Below are 20,150 nucleotides of genomic sequence, written 5' to 3' on the forward strand. Positions count from 1 at the left end.
CCCGGTCAGCACTGCCCACTGTGCCCACTGCCCCCCAGGCCCCCGAGCCCGCCCCCGGTCAGCACTGCCCACAGCGCCCACTGCCCCCCAGGCCCCCGAGCCCGCCCCCGGTCAGCACTGCCCACAGCGCCCGCCGCCCCCCAGGCCCCCGAGCCCGCCCCCGGTCAGCACTGCCCACTGTGCCCACTGCCCCCCAGGCCCCCGAGCCCGCCCCCGGTCAGCACTGCCCACAGCGCCCACTGCCCCCCAGGCCCCCGAGCCCGCCCCCGGTCAGCACTGCCCACAGCGCCCGCCGCCCCCCAGGCCCCCGAGCCCGCCCCCGGTCAGCACTGCCCACTGTGCCCACTGCCCTGCAGGCCCCCGAGCCCGCCCCCGGTCAGCACTGCCCACTGTGCCCACTGCCCCGCAGGCCCCCGAGCCCGCCCCCGGTCAGCACTGCCTGCAGCGCCCGCCGCCCCGCGAGGTCTCACCGTGTTGAGGTTGGTGAGCACATAGCGCTCTGTGTCCTCCCCATGTGCCTGGTGGACGTCGGGACCCGCGGCCACCAGCAGCTCCAGGTGCAGGACGTTCCCGGCAGCCCGTCTCCGGAGGCGAGGGGCAGCGGGGCGGCCTGGTGAAGGAGTGGGCAGGGCTGAGAGCCAGGGTCCCGGAAAGCGGGTGAAACGGGGCTCTGGTCAGCTGACCTCAGGGCCCCCCATGGCCAGGCCTCACCACCCCCTGGGCTCCCGGGCTCGGAGACGCAGTGGTGGGAAGCCCCCCTGTGCCATCCATGGTGGGGAGGGGGGAGTTGGGGGGCCCCGGCCTCAGCTTTCTCGCGGGGAGCTGCCTCTGGCACAGGGAGACTGAGTGAGCCTCGTTCTTTTCTAATCATTAATTTGCTAAGCACTTTTTCAGTTAGTTAATTAACTGACATATAATAACTTACAATGTGTTAGCTTCAGGTGTATCCCACGGTGATGCAGTTAAGTGCGTGTGTGAGTGTGTGTGCGTGCGTGTGCATGCTCAGTTGTTAGGCCATGCCTGACTCTGCAGCCCCACGGACTGTAGCCCACCAGGCTCCTCTGTCCATGGGATTCTCCAGGAAAGATCACAGGAGTGGGTTGTTATGCCCTCCTCCAGGGGATCTTCCCGACCCAGTGATCGAACTGGAGTGTCCTGCTTGGCAGGGGGATTCTTCAGCACTGCACCACCTGGGAAGCCCGTATATAAACACACACACATGTGTATGTGTTCTTTTTCAGATTATTTTCCCTTTTAGGTCATTACCAAAAAAATTTAGCAGTTGAGTAGAGTTCCCTGTGCTATAAGTAGGACCTTGTTTATCTAGTGTGCATGTGTGTGTATTTAGTCATGTCTGACCCTTTGCAACCCCACAGACTGCAGCCTGCCAGGTTTCTCCGTCCATGAGATTTTCCAGGCAAGAATACTGGAGTGAGTTGCCATTTCCTCCTCCAGGAGATCTTCCCAACCCAGGGATAGAACCCAAGTCTCTTGCATCTCCTGCACTGGCAGGCGGATTCTTTACCACTATACCCTTTTATATATAGTAGTGTGTATATACTAATCTCAAGCTCCTGATCTACTCCTCCCCTCCCCTCCTTTGCTAGCTGTAAGCCTATTTGCAGGGCTGAGTGAGCAGCTCCACACCGGCCCTCCTAGAGCTGGCTTCTCAGTGCCCGTGGTTTTGTGCCCTCAGACAGCCACCGACTGAGTTAGGACATCTCTGCCCTCCTTGGGCAGGGAGTGGGAGGTCCCAAGCTCTCACACGTCACTCACGCTGTGACTGTTAGAACAGACGGCTTGGCCGGCTCATAGGAGAGAGGTGGCCAGGTCTTGGGAGGACGGCTGTCTCGGGTGGAGATACTTCATTCCCCCACTCTGGGCTGACCGGGCATGCAGGGCAGTGCAAGGCCCAGGAGTCAGCTACGGTGTGTGGATTCTACATCCTTCTGGTCACCCCAAAGCCCCACGGTGGGCACACTGGAGAACGAGGTCACCCCGGGATGGTAAGAAAAGCCCAGGACCCCACCCTGCTTGCAGCAGATGCAGCCTGGGGAAGGCATGAGCAGGCCTGGAGGCAACAGGGCCAACTCCCGCCCTGGCTGTGCCCGGCAGTCGTTGCGTAGGCTTGCAGCAGCCACTTCTCATCTTTGGGCCTCCGGGTTCCCATCTGCAGCGTGGGAACTACCAGTGACCTCTGACCTAGGGCCCAAGGCTCCAAGGCCCACATCAGTGAATGCGCTTTGTAGATGGTGAACGGCTGTTCAGAGGCAGGAGGTCTCCGTGTCTGCCGAGCAGACGGTCTGAGGGCAGGGCTGGTGGCCATACACTCCCCTGGCCTGTCCCGTGGGCTCAGGGGACACCCTGCATGCTCACGAAGGTGGCTCGTGGAGCTCAGCTGTTCTGCACGACCCCAGGCATCAGGAGAGCTGGTCCCTCCCCTAGAGCCGACCCTGCCCACAGCCCCCCCCTCCTTCCAGGAGCTGTACCTGCAGTGGTGCGGGCCCCGGGGGTGGGCCTGTGGATCAGGTGGGGCTGTGCTTCCCCCCAGGGATGCACCAGTGCCCGGTGCTGCCTCCTCTATGGCTGGATGTAGAACCTGTCTGCACCCACCAGGACATCACCCTCCTGGAGGACAGACAGCCATCTGGTCTACCAGCCCTTCTCCTGCCCATTCAGGGAAGGGCCTCGCTGGGCCGTCCCAGCACCGGGCACGGGCTGGCCCTGGGTCTCCCTAGGGCTCCTCCCGGAGTCCAAGGCCCAAGAGCCCATCTGTGGGGGACAGCGGGGGGCCCGTGCCCTCTGGGGCTGCACCCACTGACTGCCACCTGCCGCCAGCCCCCACGGCCAGGTACCCGTTCCCCGTCACATGCTCAGGCTTCAGGCCCCAGACTGCAGGGCCTGGTGAAGACCACAGGCAAGCAGGGAGGGGGTCTCGAGGGCTGCGCTAGGCCTGCGCTAATGGACAGCGCTGCCTGTCACCAGGGGGACCGCGAGTGCCCACTGTCTCGGCCCAGGCTGGACCGCCCAGCCCGGGAACCTGGCGGCAGGCGGCGGGGGGCGGGGGTTTGTAGTGATATCAGTTGCTCTGCTCACTGAGGGACTTCGTGACAACGCACGACACCAGGCCCCACAGCCCCCCAGGAGGCTGGTGCCGCCCTCACCATGCCTCCGTGACAACACGGGTTCAGCAGAGGGGCCGGCCGCGGGTCAGCTGCACAAAGGGGCACAGTTGAGCCCGAACTCAGCTCCGACTGCAAAGCCCACGCTCTTTCCATTCCCCATGCCCTGGGCCTGCACTCAGCTCTGTCCCCTGCTAGCTGGGTGGCCCGAGGGAACTCAGCGGCTTCTCTGAGCCTCCGAGGAGCAGGCCCTCAACTGGGTCAGAGTCTGGCTAAGATCCAAGCGGTCTTGCTCTTGCATCTGGGGGCTGGGGGACACGTTTGCCCCATAGTGTCCCCCCAGCCAGCCCGGGCGCCCACTCACCACGAGGCCCGAGTAGTAGGTGAGCCTGGCCGCTGCGTCCGGGGGCAGCAGGGCCCGGCCTCCCGTGAGGCAGGGGTGGGGAGGCCCCCTCAGCAGCCGCAGGGAGGCACTGACCACGCGCTAGCTGGTGAAGGAGGCGGCCAGCAGGCCCAGCTCAGGCCGGCAGTGGAAGGAGAGCCACGTGGGGCCCTGCAGGGCAGTCCCGCCAGCCCACCCTCGTCCTTGTGCTCGCAGACGCAGGCCAGGGGGCCACGTCGAACAGGGGCACTGCGGGAGACAGGAGGCCCCGTGCTCACCCCTGCTCGGCTCTCCAGTTCCTCTCAGGGGTCCCCACTGGCCCACCAGCCCGGTGCCAGGCACCTGACCCCGATCCCAGAGCAGTCATGAGCGGGACACCCCTCACTCTCTGCCCCATCCTCCCCCCCCGACCACTTGCCCGCCCTGCCCCTGGTCCCCATCAGCCTCTGGATCAAAATCCCCAGTGGTCCTCATCGGAAAGGGGGCAGGCACCACAGAGATGTCCACAGTCACAGCCCAGGAAGAACAGGAGAAGGCTCTGGCCGGAGCGCGACCCTGTGCCCATCTTGCTTCTCACGGAAAACATAAATGTTTACATCCTGGCCAGAAACCCGCAAGACTTCCTGAGCCGGTAGGCCCAGGCAAGGCTCAGGGGCGGGAGAGACCCGCTAATGAGTGAGCCTTGCCTCCAGACACTGAATGGAATCCCAGGGTCAGAATCCCAGCTCGCCCGGAACACCCAGACCAGTCTTTATCAACTTGGCAGAGAGGACCAGAATTAATTAAGAGCGACAGTGGCGCCTCTGACTTCCTCCCAGCAGAGCCTCCAAAGAGCCGGCCCCCTGACTCAATGGTGAGACACCCCTGCCTCCCCCCACCCCCGCCGTGGGCTCTGAGAAACCCCTGTTGCAAGGGGGCCGCCAGGGCGCATACCTTCAAAGGCAGCATCGGGGCCAAAGTGAGAGGTCACGTCCCCTGGCTCCAGGGCCCGCAGAAACTGCTGTGAGGAGTGAGGGGACACAGGGAGGAGAGGTGGGGGCCAGGCAAGACAAGGAGCAGGCTGAGCGGGGAGAGAGGGGCCCTGGATGGAGGGGGGACAAGCCCCTCAGCCCGGCGTGGACGGCGTCCGCCCCTCACCATCGGGCACACAGCACTGAGGCCAACTCCATCTCCAGGGAGCCCAATTCGTCCCCTGAACCCCAAGTTCAGACTTCCTCCCCCTCTGCCCAAGCACTATTGGGCACACCCTCGCCCCCCAGGGGACCCAGCCGTCAGCCCCAGAAGAGTCTGGATCCCCAGCTCCCGGGCTCCCCCAGCACCGCGGCCCGCGGGCCCACCCACCTGCCGGGGATCAGGGAGCGCCCAGCAGCTCAGGAGGAAGAGCGCAGAAGTGAGGGTCCCCCGTGCGGAGGGAGCCATGCTGTCTGCGATGATCTGCGGGAATTCTGGAGTGCCGGCAGGCGGCCCGCGGGGCTGGGCCGGGAGGCTGGGTTCACTCGAGGGCAGGCGCTGGGGGGACAGGGCGGCCTGCTGGCTCCTCCTGGCCGTGCGTGCGCGGGGCTGGGCCCTGACTCAGAGGACGGCCACCCGGCCTGCCCCTGGGAACTCGGGGCTGGGGTCGGGGATGGGGGGTGGGGGGGCGGTGGGATTCATCTCCCAGCGGTGTGACTGCCGCTCCCCTAGGGACACCTTGTGCGCCCATCCGCATCTCATTCCCTCCCTCTCGGCCACTGCCTGGCCTGTGTCTGCACCCGGCGGCCTCGGCTCACAGCACCAGGCTGGGGCACCCGGGCCGGCTTCACAGGCTCCCTGGGAGGTTCTCAGGGACTTGTGCCCCACTCCCTCCCGCCTCCAGGACGCCTTCCCCGGCTGAGCCGGAGGCTACGAGGGAGGGGTGTCCCCCCCCCCAGCCCCGGTCCGTGCCCACCTCAGCCCCTCTGAGTCCCACTACACTGGGGGCACCTGCCCATCCATCTGGGCCGGTCCGCTTCCCGTCACAGGCGTCAGGAGTGGTCTGAGCCTCCCCACTCTATCTGCCACGGGCATCCCACCCCAGTGGGTGGTGCGCACGCCCGACTCCATCTCTGGGAGTGTGTCCCGAGACCCAAACTGACACAGGGTGCTCGTCCAGCCATCTCATCGACCTGGGCTGGGATCTGGACGGGGCTCCCCGCCTGGCCCTCAGCCTCCTCCTCCCCGGTTCCAGGCCACGTCCTCAGGCCCCAGCTCTGCCCTTAGGACGACGTGTCCACCGAGCCTCCAGGCCTTGTGATTCGCAGTCTGGCCCCTGCCAGCCCTCCCCCTGTGCTCACAGACCTCTAACTACACGCCCCCACCCCACCCCCAGCTTGCCTTCCATCCCTCAAACAGTTCCAGTGTTCTGCTCCTCCCTCTCACCTCTGGGCTTCCCAGTCCAGTTTCAGCTAAAACGTCACCTTCTTTAAGGCACCATCTAAATACCCCTTCCCCCACAAGGGGTGCCACATTTAGGGGGAAAAAGTCAGGACAGCAATGGAATTTGAATTTCAGATAAACAATGGAATTTTTTTCTTTTTCTGGTGTAAGGGTGACAGTAAATGTAAGAAGGCAAAGTGGTTGTCCAAGGATGTCTTACAGATAGCTGAGAAAAGAGAAGCAAAAGGCAAGGGAGAAAGGGAAAGATCTATCCAAATGAATGCAGAGTTCCAGAGAAGAGCAAGGAGAGATAAGAAAGACTTCTTAAGTTAACAATGCAAAGTAATAAAAGAAAACGGCAAAATGGGAAAGACTAGAGATCTCCTTAAGAAAATGAGAGCTACCAAGGGGACATTTCATGCAAAGATGGGCTCAATAAACAACAGAAACAGCAAGGATCTAACAAAAGCAGAAGAAATTAAGAAGAGGTGACAAAAATACACAGAATAACCAAATAAAAAAGGTCTTCAGTTCAGTTCATTCGCTCAGTAGTCTGACTCTTTGTGACCCCATGGACCACAGCATGCCAGGCCTCCCTGTTCATCACAAACTCCCGGAGTTTACTCAAACTCATGTCCATTGAGTCGGTGATGCCATCCAACCACCTCATCCTCTGTCATCCCCTTCTCCTCCTGCCCCCAATCCCTCCCAGCATCAGGGTCTTTTCCAGTGAGTCAGCTCTTCCCATCAGGTGGCCAAAGTATTGGAGTTTCAGCTTCAGCATCAGTCCTTCCATTGAACACCCAGGATTGATCTCCTTTAGCATGGACTGGTTGGATCTCCTTGCAGTCCAAGGGACTCTCAAGAGTCTTCTCCAACACCACAGTTCAAAAGCATCAATTCTTCGGCGCTCAGCTTTCTTTATAGTCCAACTCTCACATCCATACATGACTCCTAGAAAAACCACAGCCTTGACTAGGCGGATCTTTGTTGACAAAGTAATGTCTCTACTTTTTAATATGCTGTCTAGGTTGCTCATAACTTTCCTTCCAAGGAGTAAGCATCTTTTAATTTCATGGCTGCGGTCACCATATGCACTGATTTTGGAGTCCCAAAAAATAAAGTCAGCCACTGTTTCCACTGTTTCCCCATCTATTTGCCAGGAAGTGATGGGACCAGATGCCATGATCTTAGTTTTCTGAATGTTGAGATTTAAGCCAACTTTTTCACTCTCCTCTTTCACTTTCATCAAGAGGCTCTTTAGTTCTTCACTTTCTGCCATAAGGGTGGTGTCATCTGTATATTTGAAGTTATTGATATTTCTCCTGGCAATCTTGATTCCAGCTTGTGCTTCCTCCAGCCCAGCGTTTCTCATGATGTACTCTGCATATAAGTTAAATAAGCAGGGTGACAGTATACAGCCTTGACGTACTCCTTTTCCTATTTGGAACCAGTCTGTTGTTCCATGTCCAGTTCTAACTGTTGCTTCCTGACCTGCATACAGATTTCTCTGGTATTCCCATCTCTTTCAGAATTTCCCACAGTTTATTGTGATCCACACAGTCAAAGGCTTTGGCATAGTCAATAAAGCAGAAATAGATGTTTTTCTGGAACTCTCTTGCTTTTTCAATGATCCAGTGGATGTTGGCAATTTGATCTCTGGTTCCTCTGCCTTTTCTAAAACCAGCTTGAACATCTGAAAGGTCATGGTTCACGTATTGCTGAAGCCTGGCTTGGAGAATTTTGAGCATTACTTTAGTAGCGTGTGAGATGAGTGCAATTGTGCAGTAGTTTGAGCATTCTTTGGCATTGCCTTTCTTTGGGATTGGAATGAAAACAGACCTTTTCCAGTCCTGTGGCCACTGCTGAGTTTTCCAAATTTCCTGGCATATTGAGTGCAGCACTTTCACAGCATCATCTTTTAGGATTTGAAATAGCTCAACTGGAATTCCATCACCTCCATTAGCTTTGTTTGCAGTGATGCTTCCTAAGACCCACTTGACTTCTCACTCCAGGATGTCTGGCTCTAGGTGAGTGATCATACCATCGTGATTATCTGGGTCGTGAAGATCTTTTTTGTATAGTTCTGTGTATTCTTGCCACCTCTTCTTAATATCTTCTGCTTCTGTTAGGTCCATACCATTTCTGTCCTTTATTGTGCCCATCTTTGCATGAAATGTTCCCTTGGTAGCTCTAATTTTCTTGAAGAGATCTCTAGTCTTTCCCATTCTATTGTTTTCCTCTATTTCTTTGCACTGATCACTAAGGAAGGCTTTCTTATCTCTCCTTGCTATTCTCTGGAACTCTGCATTCAGATGGGTGTATCTTTCCTTTTCTCCTTTGCTTTTCACTTCTCTTCTTTTCACAGCTATTTGTAAGGCCTCCTCAGACAGCCTTTTTGCTTTTTTGCATTTCTTTTTCTTGGGGATGGTCTTGATCCCTGTCTCCTGTACAACGTCACAAACCTCTGTCCATAGTATCAGGCACTCTATCAGATCTAGTCCCTTAAATCTATTTCTCACTTCCGCTGTATAAAAGTTCTGTAAATAAGGTCTTAATGACCCAGATAACCGCGATAGTGTGATCACTCACCTAGAACCAGACATCCTGGAATGCAAAGTCAAGTGGGCCTCAGGAAGCATCACTATGAACAAACCTAGTGGAGGTGATGAATTCCAGTTGAGCTATTTCAAATGGTAAAAGATGATGCTGTGAAAGTGCTGCACTCAATATGCCAACAAATTTGGAAAACTCAGCAGTGGCCACAGGACTAGAAAAGGTCAGTTATCATTCCAATCCCAAAGAAAGGCAATGCCAAAGAATGCTCAAACTACCACACAATTGCACTCATCTCACACACTAGCAAGGTAACACTCAAAATCCCTCAAGCTAGGCTTCAGCAATACGTGAACTGAGAACTCCAGATGTTCAAGCTGAGTTTTGAAGAGGCAGAGAAACCAGAGATCAAATCGCCAACATCTGTTGGATCATAGAAAAAGCAAGAGAGTTCTGCTTTATTGACTACACTACAGTCTTTGACTGTGTGGGCCACAAAAAACTGTGGAAAATCTGTAAAGAGATGAGAATACCCGGCCACCTGACCTGCCTCCTGGGAAATTGGTATGCAAGACAAGAAGCAACAGTTAGAACCAGGCATGAAACAACGGACTGGGTCAAAATCGGGAAAGGAGTACAACAAGGCTGTATATTGTCACCCTGCTAATTTAACTTATATGCAGAGTACATCATGGAAAATGCTGGGCTGGATGAGTCACAACCTGGAATCAAGATTGCTGGGAGAAACATCAACAACCTCAGATATGCAGATGATACCATTCTAACAGCAGAAAATAAGAGGAACTAAAGGACCTGTTGATGAGGGTGAATGAGGAGAGTGAAAAAGATGACTTGAAATTCAACATTCAAAAAAAACTAAGATTAAAAACACACATGTACCCCATTGCTCATTGCAGCACTGCTTACAACAGCCAGAACATGGAAGCAACCTAGACGCCCATCGACAGATGAATGGATAAAGAAATTGTGGTGCATACACACAACGGAATATTACCCAGCCATAAAAAGGAACGCATTTGAGTCAGTTCTGATGCAGGGGATGAACCTAGAACCTATTAAACAGGTGAAGTGAGTCAGAAAGAGAAAGATAAATATTGTATTCTAACGCACATATACAGAATCTAGAAAAATGGTTCTGAATGATTTATTTGCAGGGCAGCAACGGAGAAACAGCTATAGAGAATAGACTTATGGACATGGGGAGGGGGGAGGAGAGGGTGAGATGTGTGGAGAGAGTAATATGGAAACTTACATCACCATATGGAAAACAGATAGCCAAGGGGAATTTGCTGTCTGGCTCAGGAAACTCAAACAGCGGCTCTGTGTCAACCTAGAGGGGTGGGGTGGGGAGGGAGATGGGAGGGAGGTTCAAAAGGGAGGGGACAGATGTGTACCTGTGGCTGATTCAGGTTGAGGTTTGACAGAAAACAACAAAATTCTGTAAAGCAATCATTCTTCAATTAAAAAAATAAATTAAAAAATAAAACTAAGATTATGGCATCCAGTCCCATCACTCCATGGCAAATAGAAGGGGAAAAAGTGGACGCAGTGACAGATTTTATTTTCTTGGGCTCCAAAATCACTGTGGATGGTAACTGCAGTCATGAAATTAAAAGACGCTTATCCTTGGAAGGAAAGCTATGACAAACCCAGACAGCATATTAAAAAGCAGAGACATCACTTTGCTGACAAAGGTCCATAGAGTCAAAGCTATGGTTTTTCCAGTTGTCATGTACAGGATGCGAGAGTTGGACCATAAAGAAGTCTGAGCACCAAAGAATTGATGGTTTCAAACTGTGATGTTGGAGAAGACTCTTGAGAGTCCCTTGGACTGCAAGGAGATCCAACCAGTCCATCCTAAAGGAGATCAGTCCTGGGCGTTCATTGGAAGGACTGATGCTGAAGCTGAAGCTCCAATAATATGGCCACCTGATGCAAAGAGCCAACTCCTTGGAAAAGACCCTGATGTTGGGAAAAATTGAGGGCAAGAGGAGAAGGCGACGACAGAGGATGAGATGGTCAGATGGCATCATCAACTCAATAGATATGAGTTTGAGCAAACTCTGGGAGATGGTGTAGGACAGGGTAGCCTGGTGTGCTGCAATCCATGGGGTTGAAAAAAGTTGGACCGACTTAGCAACTGAACAACAACGATGCCCTCAGGGCTTCCCAGGTGGCTCAGTGATAAAGAATCTGCCTGCCAGGCAGGAGATGTGGGTGGATCCCTGAGTCAGGAAGATCCTCTGGAGAAAGAAATGGCAACCCACCCCAGTATTCTTGCCTTGGGAAAGCCCATGGACAAGAGAAGCCTGGCGGGCTACTGTCTACGGGGTCGCAAGAGTTGGGCTACAACCTAGCGAGTAAACAAGTATGCCCTCAGTATTGCAGCTATTATGTGGAACATATTATAGTAAAAATTATTCTTTATCTGAAATTCCTGTTTCTCTGGGCGTCCTGCATGTTCTTTGGCAGGTTTAACCCTCCTTGGTCTCTACCACAGCATCTCATTTTCTCATCTTGGTGGGAGTTGCTAGGATACAAAATTGCTGATTTGGTATCTGAATTTCCCTGAAGGCCCCCCAGCACAGGTACAGAGGTGGGGTGGGAGCTTTGGGGAAATGCAGACCTGGCCTCCAGGTGGTGTCAGAGCCAGGCAGGAGGTGTGAGGGACATCACCGTTGTCACATAACACACAACACTCTCTCTCCTCGGAAGGAAAGTGATGACCAACCTGGACAGCATATTCAAAAGCAGAGACAGTACTTTGCCAACAAAGGTCCACCTAGTCAAAGCTATGGTTTTTCCAGTGGTCATGTATGGATGTGAGAGTCGAACCATAAAGAAAGCTGAGAGCCGGAGAATGGGTGCTTTTGAACTGTGGTGTTGGAGAAGACTCTTGAGAGTCCCTTGGACTGCAAGGAGGTCCACCCAGTCCATCCTAAAGGAGATCAGTCCTGGGTGTTCGTTGGAAGGACTGATGCTGAAGCTGAAACTCCAGTACTTTGGCCACCTGATGCGAAGAGCTGACTCATTTGAAAAGACCCTGATGCTGGGAAAGATTGAAGGCAGGAGGGAAAGGGGCCGACAGAGGATGAGATGGCTGGATGGCATCACCGACTCAATGGACATGAGTTTGAGTAAACTCCGGGAGTTGGTGATGGACAGGGAGGCCTGGCGTGCTGCAGTCCGTGGGGTCACAGAGAGTTGAACGCGACTGGGCAACTGAACTGAACTGAACCTAACAGACACCACTTGTCGCAGCGCTTTATCCTTGTTACCGGATGCTGCTGAACCGCGGAGAGCAGGCTGTGCCGCCGGGCGTCCTCCCTCCCGGCCCTGGGCCTCAGTGTCCCCGCCGCGAAGGCAAGACTGGCCGGGGTGGGGACAGCGGCCGGGTGACAGCAGCCCCCAGGACCCGGCGTCCGCTCCGCGCCCGCAGCTCCCGGGTCCAGCCGCCCAGCGCCCCCTGGCGGCCGCCTGCCGGGCGCCCAGCCGGCCCGGCCTCGGTGCTACACCAACGGCGGTCCCCTCGCTCCCCTTCCGGCGCTCGCCTTTCTCGGCCCCGGGCCGGCCCTCAGAGACATTCCGGGCTTCTTCCAACCCGACCCGGGGCGTCCAGCCGCGTATGCTGCTCACCAGGGCGGCGTCCCTTCTCCTTAGCAGTCGAGGAGGCCCGCCCTGCTCCCGGCTGTGCGGAACCAGAGGCGAAGGCCCGGTTTCCAGCCCGGCTGGGTAGAGAGCGAGCACTTCCTGGAAACCGGCGCCCACGTGAGGGGGACGCGTGCCGGGCGGCTTCCGGGGTCCGGGCGGGCGGAACCGGGCTCGGGGGCCGGGATGGTGAAGGCCCGGCGGCCGGCCGCCGCGCGCGCCCCGCGCGCCCCGCGTGCCCCAGCGCCTGAGGCCGGGCCCGTCAGGAAGCCGAAGCGGAAGAAAAGAGTCTGGAGGAACAAAGCGCGAGAAGCCGGCGGGACGCCGGGGGACGACCCCGGAGTGGTCGCGGTGCGGCCCCCAAAGGCCCCGGAGGACTTTTCCCCAAACTGGAAGGCGCTGCAGGAGGCAAGGCCGCGAGGGCCCTGCGGGCGGAGAGGGGGACGGTGTATGGGTCCCGGGGGGCGCGGGCTGGAGTGGACGCGGGCAGCCGAGCCGCTCGCAGGGGCCGGAGTGCATGGGCTGCGGAACAGCAGGGGCTCTGCACAGCGTCCTGCTGACAGTTCAGTTCAGTCCTCAGTCGTGTCCGACTCTTCGCGACCCCATGGACTGCAGCACACCGGGCCTCCCTGTCCATCACCAACTCCCGGAGTTCACTCAAACTCATGTCCATCCAGTGGGTGATGCCATCCAACCATCTCATCCTCTTTCGTCCCCTTCTCCTCCCGCCTTCAGTTTTTCCAGCATCAGGGTCTTTTCCAGTGAGGCAGTTTTTGGAGTCAGGTGGCCAAAGTACTGGAGTTTCAGCTTCAGCATCAGTCCTTCCAGTGAACACCCAGGACTGATCTCCTTTAGGATGGACTGGTTGGATCTCCTTGCAGTCCAAGGGACTCTTAAGAGTCTTCTCCAACACCACAGTTCAGAAGCATCCATTTTTCAGCGCTCAGCTCTCTTTGTGGTCCAACTCTCATATCCACATATACTGGAAAAACCATAGCTTTGACCATATGGACATTTGTAGGCAAAGTAACATCTCTGCTCTTTACTATGCTATCTAGGTTTGTCATAGCTTTCCTTCCAAGGAGTAAGTGTCTTTTAACTTCGTGTCTGCAGTCCCCATCTGCAGTGATTTTGGAGCTCCAAAAAATAAAATCTGTCACTGTTTCCACTATTACCCCATCTATTTGCCATGAAATTCTGGTAACACTGGGCCCTTATTCCGTGACCACTGCCGCTGATCAATGAGCACTTCAAATGTGCTTCAGACACTGCTGGATGAGGTGAGCTGTATGTGTTCATATTTAACCTGAGACCGACTCAGATCTTTTAGCATCTGCATTTTACAGATGAGGAAATGGGTCCGAAAGGTTAAGTAGGTTGCAGCCAGGTCAGCAGAACCAGGAGTCAGACCCCACACCCCAACCCCCCACCAACTCCCTGCTTGTAATGTCACGTTATACTTCCTTGCCTTTCTGGGCCATTAGTGGGCCAAGACTTACTTGCAGTTTACTTACCGGTCAGTATCTCCTGAGTGCTGTTTGTCGGCTGTGCTTCACTTGTAAATTGTCTCCACCTCCGCCGGAGTTGGCTGCTGCTGTTTTTGCTGTTTTCTGGATGAGGAGACTGGGAGGGGTCAAGGGACGGGGCCCAGGGTCACACAGCCGGCTCCTGGGCCGCAGTTGCACAGGGCTGGGCGGGCTTTGGCGCTCTGTGCTGCTGCCGACCCTCACGGTGTCTCTGCAGCCGCTCCTGAGAGCTCTCCCGGAGCCTCAGAGTGGGTGCGGGGGAGAGCAGAGAAGGGCTTCTGAGACTGTTAGCCTGTGCCTTAAGGGGGGAGTCAGATCATTCTTCCATCCTGACACAGACCGTGGAATTCCCTCGGGCAAGCCCAGGGATCTCGGACTTCCTGAGCTGTGACTCTGCCTCTTTCTCACAAGAAAGTAAAGCAAAAAGAAGCGAGCAGAGGGATGGATATTTATTGTGAGAAGAAACTCCACGTTTTCTCTAATTTATACAAGGCAGTTCTCCTGTTCTTTAAACATTACGGGAACAGGTGGGTAGGAACTGCCTCCTCGCTCAGCTGGTTGCCACATAGCAGGGTCTTAACCTAGGACGCAGGGCTGGGAGACCTCAGCCCTCCCTGGAGGGGAGCAGGGGCATGGCTGTCCACCCTGTGTCATTGGATATGACCGTCTCTTCCTGAGACCCTCACAGCAGGAGCAAACCAAGAAATCTGACTGAGGAAGTGGCTCCCATGCGCCAACTCTGAAGCACTTAACTCTAAAATAACTGTGAATGTGGGAACAAGTTGCTTTTAGACACATACACGCTTTTTTTTCAGTCTTCAGTGTGTGATTTCCAAATTAAAATGTTATGTATTTTGTCTTGGGTCCTCTTAGCTGCTGAAACAAAGATCACAGACCCCACAAGAGCCTCTACTTCACTCTCAAATGGATTCCAAAAAACAGCCCCAGCGTGTCCAACAGAATAGAAACTGGATTTCAGATAAAGCAAAGAGAGATGCGATGGGGATGGAAAACACAGACCCCGAGGCCAAAGGGGCCTCTGGGCCCTTGGGGTTGCTGATGAGCAGGAAGATACCCGCGCAGCCCAAGGAGAAAGGGGCCAACAAAAGGACCAGTGGTGACGTGTCTCTGCAGCAAGGTGGCATCAAACAGAAGAAGCGGAAAGCTAGGGAGCCGACTGCCCCCTTGCCTCCAGCCCCGCCCACCGAGTAAGTACCGCAGGACATGGTGATGGACACGGCCTCCCCGACTGAGGCCTCTCTCCCTAAGGAGGCTGAGGCTGGTGGCCCCTCTGTCACCTTACCCTGGGACTGTGGGTTTCTTTGTGGGTAATTCAGGTAATTTAGAATTAACCTAGGGTAAGTCTATTCTGCTAGAACGTAGGCATAGCGGAGGCTGACCCTGTCCCATAGCTGCTATATCTCCAGGGCCCAGAACAGGGCTTGGCACCTCATGGGCCCCCAGGAAAGACTTGTGGAATGAATGAACACCAAAACCAGAAAGACTTGCGTTCAAAACCGATGCCCGTGTCTTGCCAGCTGGGTGGTTTGGGGCAGGTTCCTGAGGCGCCCTGAGCCGCAGCGTGGTCACCTGCGCTGGGCCTGTGAGGCTCCCGCGCCGCCCCAGTGCCAGGCGCTTACTCAACGAAGCCTGGGTGTCGCCCACACAGGAGCCCAGTCAGCAGCTGCCTCTCAGTGGCTGGGCAGGGGGTGGCATGTCTGTAAGTCTGCCTGGCTGCGTGCCGCTGGGGGTTGAGGACACAGTGGCTGAAGGTCTCAGGAAGCAGCGTTTGAGGGCCTGCCGTGTGTCCCAGTGCCAGGCGTCCTCTTAGGAAAGAGCGGTCCCCGCTGGGCCCTCCATCGAGAAGGGGCAGCCGAGGGGAGCGGACGGACGACGCGCTGAAGTTGTTTCAGTGATTCCCGCGGTGTGGTCGGGATCAGTCCCGCGAGGGCGGAGCCTGTCGGGGCGGAGGCCAGAGGGCCTTCCGGTCGGCCAGTGCGTCTGGGAGGAGAGGACTCAGCGGCTGTGCATCCCAGCCTGGGCGTCCCTGTCTGTGCGCTCGGCACGGGGACGCTGCGGGCACCAAGGGGTGTCTGAGTCTCCGTTCTCCTGGCAGCGTGTCTATCCGTGGTTCCCAAATGCCTGGTAGCTGTTTGTTCCGTCGTTGAGAAGAAAGTGTAAGCAACCCTTAGACCTGAGTGGGGGTGGAGGTGTATTTCTGTTTCCTGTTCTTTGTGTTGCTCTGTGGTTCCTGAGTTCTAGCTATAGAGTGCATTTTTAATTAGATGGGTAAGTGCCAAGGTGATCACTGTGGCCAGTGGCCAGGCACATGGGCCTGAGCGTCCTCAGAGCGCGCCACACTCGCCACCACGCTCAGCCCGTTCTCCCCTCTGTCTTTTAGAGACGACATCTGGTTTGACGATGTTGATCCAGCAGACATCGAAGCGGCCATCGGCCCAGAGGCAGCCAGCATAGCGAGGAAGCAGCTGGGTCAGGGCGAGAGCAGCGTCACGCTGGTGAAGGAGCGGGCCTTCGGCGGGTACGCAGGCCCCATGGGCTGCACTCAGCCTTGGGGGACCGGCGGGGTCTTCAGGGCAGGTGCCTCGGCGTCTGGCTGAGCCCGGTCCTCGGCATGTTGCTGAGTGGCGGAGCTGGGTCCCAGGCCCCACAGGGTTAACCTGGAGCCTTGGTTCCCCCTCAGGCTGACTAAAGCCTTAGCCATGGACTGCGAGATGGTGGGCGTGGGCCCCAAGGGGGAGGAGAGCATCGTGGCCCGCGTGTCCCTGGTGAACCAGCATGGGAGGTGCGTGTACGACAAGCACGTGAAGCCAACCCAGCCAGTGACCGACTACAGGACCGCGGTCAGCGGGGTCCGGCCCGCGGACCTGGCGCAGGGTGGGTGGCTAAGCCGGGCACGGCCCTGGGAGCCCGGCGGTGTCTCCGTCCTCCCGAGTGGGCGGGCCTTATGTTGGCCTGGCTGCCTTTCGGTCACCTGACCTTCAGCCAGGCCAGTGTTCCCGAACTGCAGTGTCACTGGGCAGCGGGGATGGAGCAGGTGTTGAAGGAAGGCCGCTGGGAGGTGCAGACGGGCCTGGGGAGGCGGGTCAGGTGGCCGGGGCTTCTGTGAGGACCGGCGAGCAGTGGGAGGCCTGGCCTGGCCTGGCCAGGGCGGGTTCTCGCAGGTTCCCTAAGGTTCCCTACGGCCGCAGCGTTGGAATGAGGTGGGGGGGCAGGCGGTGGTGAGCCGGAGGTGTCCCATCTTGGGACACACCCAGGGGGCTGGTCTGTGGAGTCTGCCCTTGGACGAGCTGTGCTCGGGGGCCCTGAGATCGGGCCTGGAGGGATCCTGAGGGCAGGAGCTTGAAGCAGCGGCCCCACCACCTCCTCTGGGCGTGTGGTCTCTGCCATCCACGCCTCTCGGGTCCTCGAGGACGGCCCACGAGGCTGCCCGGCCACTCCTCGGCCGCAGGCTCTGCCAGTGCTGCCTGGGCCGGGTGGGAAGCCCCAGGGCACGAGCAGGGTTGGCACCGCCTCCCCTTGGCGCCCCCTTCTGAGGGCCTGACCCACCCGGGGCCCCGGGTCTGATGGGGCAGGAGCGCTCGCTCTCAGCATGCCGCTGAAACCCCTTCTGTGTGTGGCTCCAGGAGAAGAGTTTGAAGTTGTTCAGAGGGAAGTCGCGGACCTGCTCAAGGGCCGGATTCTGGTCGGACACGCGCTGCACAACGACCTCAAGGTGTCTGCCCGCGCCTCTGTGCCCCGCGGCGTCGGAGGTGCCGCACGCAGTGAGAGCCGGGGCCGAGGCTGCCGCCCCACCCGGCGACAGCCCCCACTCCTCAGGGCAGAGACCCTCCCCGGGCGGGGGCACCCCGGTCCCTGTTCCCTCGAAACCCCAGGCAGTCCCCGTCTCACAGGCTGGCCCCTGACGGCCAGCACGGTGGGCAGCAGGCCAGCTCCCAGGGCCCCTTCCTGCCCCCGAGGGTGGGGCTCGGCCTGTACCCAGCAGGTCTCTGCCGCGGGCCACAGTGGCCCGCTCGTTGGGATGGGGAGCTTGGGGCAGCAAGTGCTCTCAGCTCGGAGGCCCCAGGGCTCAGGCTCCCCCTTCAGCGCCTGCGCCCTCCCCGCCCTGGTAACCTGGGCAGACTTGCCCTCCACCCTCCTGGGCCTGTCTCAAGGTCGTGGGGGGACCCGTTTCATCCCTGACACCCTGTGTGTATGTGACACAAACTCAAGTACGGGACAAATGGTCACGGGTTCCCTGGTGACTGAGTCTCCGTCTTCCCCACCTCTAAGGCTGTGTTTCTGTCCGTGCGTTCTCTGCTGAGCATCGCCTGTCCCGCGATAATCGCCCCCGGGAGCTCAGGCTCACATCAGTGCCTCATCCTGTCTGTGTGTTAGGTGTGGGACTCAGAAAGGGGCATCTTTCTGCAGACAAACACCAAAACGCCCGTCATACCTTCCTCCTCTAGGCACTGTTTCTGGGCCACCCGAAGAGGAAGATCCGAGACACTCAGAAGTATAAGCCTTTCAGGACCCAAGTGAAGGTACCTGAGACCACGTGGCTCTGAAAGCCTGGTTCACTTGATCATGGGTTCTGGTCCCTCGAGGCTGGCTTCCTGGTTAAAGGTGTTTGGGTTTGGTTTGGTTTTCCCTTTTAACCTTTAAAACTAAGAGGAGGGACTTTCCTACTTGTCCAGTGGTTGGGACGTGGCGCTTCCATTGCTGGGGGTCCAGGTTCAGTCCCTGGTCAGGAAACTGAGATCCTGCATGCTGCACGGTTCAGCCAAAAAAAAAAACAGTGAAAAAATAAACGAGAGTCACAAGGAGAATTAGACATTTAAAAAGGAAAAGTAATCTTGGAGAAAAAAGACTTGGCCAACCCAAAGTTCGTGCTGCTGAGGGCAGTGAGTCCACTCTCCTCTGATCACACCCCCAGCCGCGGGGCGGAAGGCGCGTTGTGTGTGTTCCAGAGGCAGAGCCCCCCCCCCCCAAGAGCAGGGCCGCCCAGGGCCAACGATGCACAGTCCCTCCCGGGTCCTCGGCAGGCCGCCCCCCCTGCCCAGGCCCCACCCAAACGTAATGACGTGCTCCCCTCTCCCTGGCAGAGTGGACGGCCATCTCTGAAGCTGCTTGCAGAGAGAATCCTGGGGATTCAGGTGCAGCAGGCGGAGCACTGTTCGGTAAGTGCATCCTGGGTGACAGGCCTCCAGATGCCGGGTGGGTGACGGGTGATGGGCCTCCGGGTTGGCCGTGCTGAGCTCGTGGGCAAGGTGCAGCGTCACCTGATGTTGGCACACACACTTCACACCGGCTGCTCCTGGTGCGCTGTAGTTGGAGAGAAAGGCCCGTCTAGATCGCAGGCCCCCAAGGGCTGAGGGGGAGGCTCTGGGCCCCAAGAGCCTGGCCCTCTGGGCGTCAGTCTGGGCCCGCGGCCCTCCCGTCTGCCTTCCAAGTCGTGTGGCGTCCGGGGCCCCTCATGAGCCAGCACGCCCGTCCCTCCCTGTCTATGGGGTCCTCCCCCGCCCCTGCCAGCGGGGGCTGCGTCCCTGGATCCCTGCTGTCATCTCTGGTCATTGTTGCCCCACGTCCGGCAGCAGGACTCAGGAGCTGCGGGATGGATGGGGGGTGGGCGGTGGCCGCACCAGTCACCGGCAGGATGGCCACGGTGACGCCCCACGTCCCCCAGGTCCAGGACGCGCAGGCGGCAATGAGGCTGTACGTCCTGGTGAAGAGGGACTGGGAGAGCCTCTCCGGGGACAGGCGGTCCCCCGCCCCCAAGGCCGGCAGCCAGGACGCCTAGCAGGATCCCGCCCTGAGCCACCCTCGCGCCTGCAGGAGCTGCGACCATGCCAGACGACGGGTGGAGCTCCTAGAGCCGCGGGCGGTTTTCAGAAACAGGCGCGTAGCATGCATGCCGCTGAGCTGAGCGTCTCGTCTGGCTGTGGCGTCCGAGCCTCTCCTGCACGAGGGGCCGGGCGGCTGTCCCTGGGGCTCCCCGGGCCAGGGCGGGAAGCACCCGGTTGTCTGCCGCGTCTTCGTCACCTGTCTCTGAGGGGGGCCTTTCCCCTCGCTGCCGTGGCAACGGAAAGAAAGGGACTCCGCAGACTTGGGCGTGGACCACGCAGTGGCCCCGGTGCAGCCTCGTTGAGGGGTTTTCTCTGCCACCCGGACACTTGGGGGGATCTGAGGCTGGGGTTCCACTCACCCCACCTGTGCACGCCCACTATGTTTAAATTCCAGGTTAGAGCCCGCAGCAGGCAGGGGGGCTCGGGCTGCCCAGAGCGGTTTTCCGGGAGGTGGGTGCCCCCCGACCCGGACGGACGTGTGAGCGTAGGCGCCTGCAGCGCTCCGCCCGGCTCCGGGCACGGGCTCGCTGAGGGGAGCGTGCGGCGCCCCAGGCTGTGCCGAGCCCCCGCCGGCCGTGGGGAAAGTCCAAAGCCACCACGAAGGTTGTGTGACATAAACGCATGTTTTTACTTGAGCTGCACCCTGTGGAGGCCCGTG

The 20,150-nt window shown here is 57.9% G+C and overlaps 2 protein-coding genes across 3 annotated transcripts in view; one reads left to right on the forward strand and one right to left on the reverse strand.

The window, feature by feature from the left end:
* ADAMTS13 (ADAM metallopeptidase with thrombospondin type 1 motif 13) overlaps nucleotides 1–4,994 on the reverse strand; it is a 32,462-nt gene extending 27,468 nt beyond the window's left edge. Inside the window, exons 1-3 of the mRNA XM_061154238.1 lie at nucleotides 4,846–4,994; nucleotides 4,438–4,585; nucleotides 471–610 (exon numbers count right to left, since the gene is read on the reverse strand). Of these exons, the coding sequence (XP_061010221.1) occupies nucleotides 471–610; nucleotides 4,438–4,585; nucleotides 4,846–4,923 (366 nt within the window). The 5' untranslated portion in view covers nucleotides 4,924–4,994. The remainder of the gene's footprint in view (nucleotides 1–470; nucleotides 611–4,437; nucleotides 4,586–4,845) is intronic.
* Nucleotides 4,995–12,309: 7,315 nt separating this feature from the next.
* Nucleotides 12,310–20,127, forward strand: REXO4 (REX4 homolog, 3'-5' exonuclease). 2 transcript variants are annotated; one of them, XR_009694610.1, is made up of 8 exons: nucleotides 12,310–12,531; nucleotides 14,523–14,857; nucleotides 16,051–16,188; nucleotides 16,351–16,544; nucleotides 17,294–17,431; nucleotides 18,116–18,190; nucleotides 18,752–18,826; nucleotides 19,333–19,394. XR_009694610.1 is itself a non-coding variant. In XM_061154240.1 (8 exons), exons 1-8 carry the CDS (start codon nucleotides 12,310–12,312, stop codon nucleotides 19,444–19,446), a joined length of 1,242 nt encoding a protein of 413 aa, XP_061010223.1. In that variant the 3' UTR covers nucleotides 19,447–20,127. The 2 variants fall into 2 exon arrangements, 1 of the variants encoding a protein (XP_061010223.1); XM_061154240.1 differs by having other exon boundaries at nucleotides 17,294–17,382; nucleotides 19,333–20,127.
* Nucleotides 20,128–20,150: the final 23 nt, after the last annotated feature.

This window comes from Dama dama, chromosome 11, assembly GCF_033118175.1.
Source record: "Dama dama isolate Ldn47 chromosome 11, ASM3311817v1, whole genome shotgun sequence".
In the NCBI taxonomy this organism is placed as follows: domain Eukaryota; kingdom Metazoa; phylum Chordata; class Mammalia; order Artiodactyla; family Cervidae; genus Dama; species Dama dama.

Coding starts and splice junctions, on each gene's coding strand:
- REXO4 (XM_061154240.1), top strand. CDS start 12,310: ATGGTGAAGGCCCGGCGGCCGGCCGCCGCGCGCGCCCCGCGCGCCCCG. Junction 14,858..16,050: donor CCTCCAGCCCCGCCCACCGA/GTAAGTACCGCA, acceptor TCTGTCTTTTAG/AGACGACATCTGGTTTGACG. Junction 16,545..17,293: donor GCCCGCGGACCTGGCGCAGG/GTGGGTGGCTAA, acceptor GTGTGGCTCCAG/GAGAAGAGTTTGAAGTTGTT.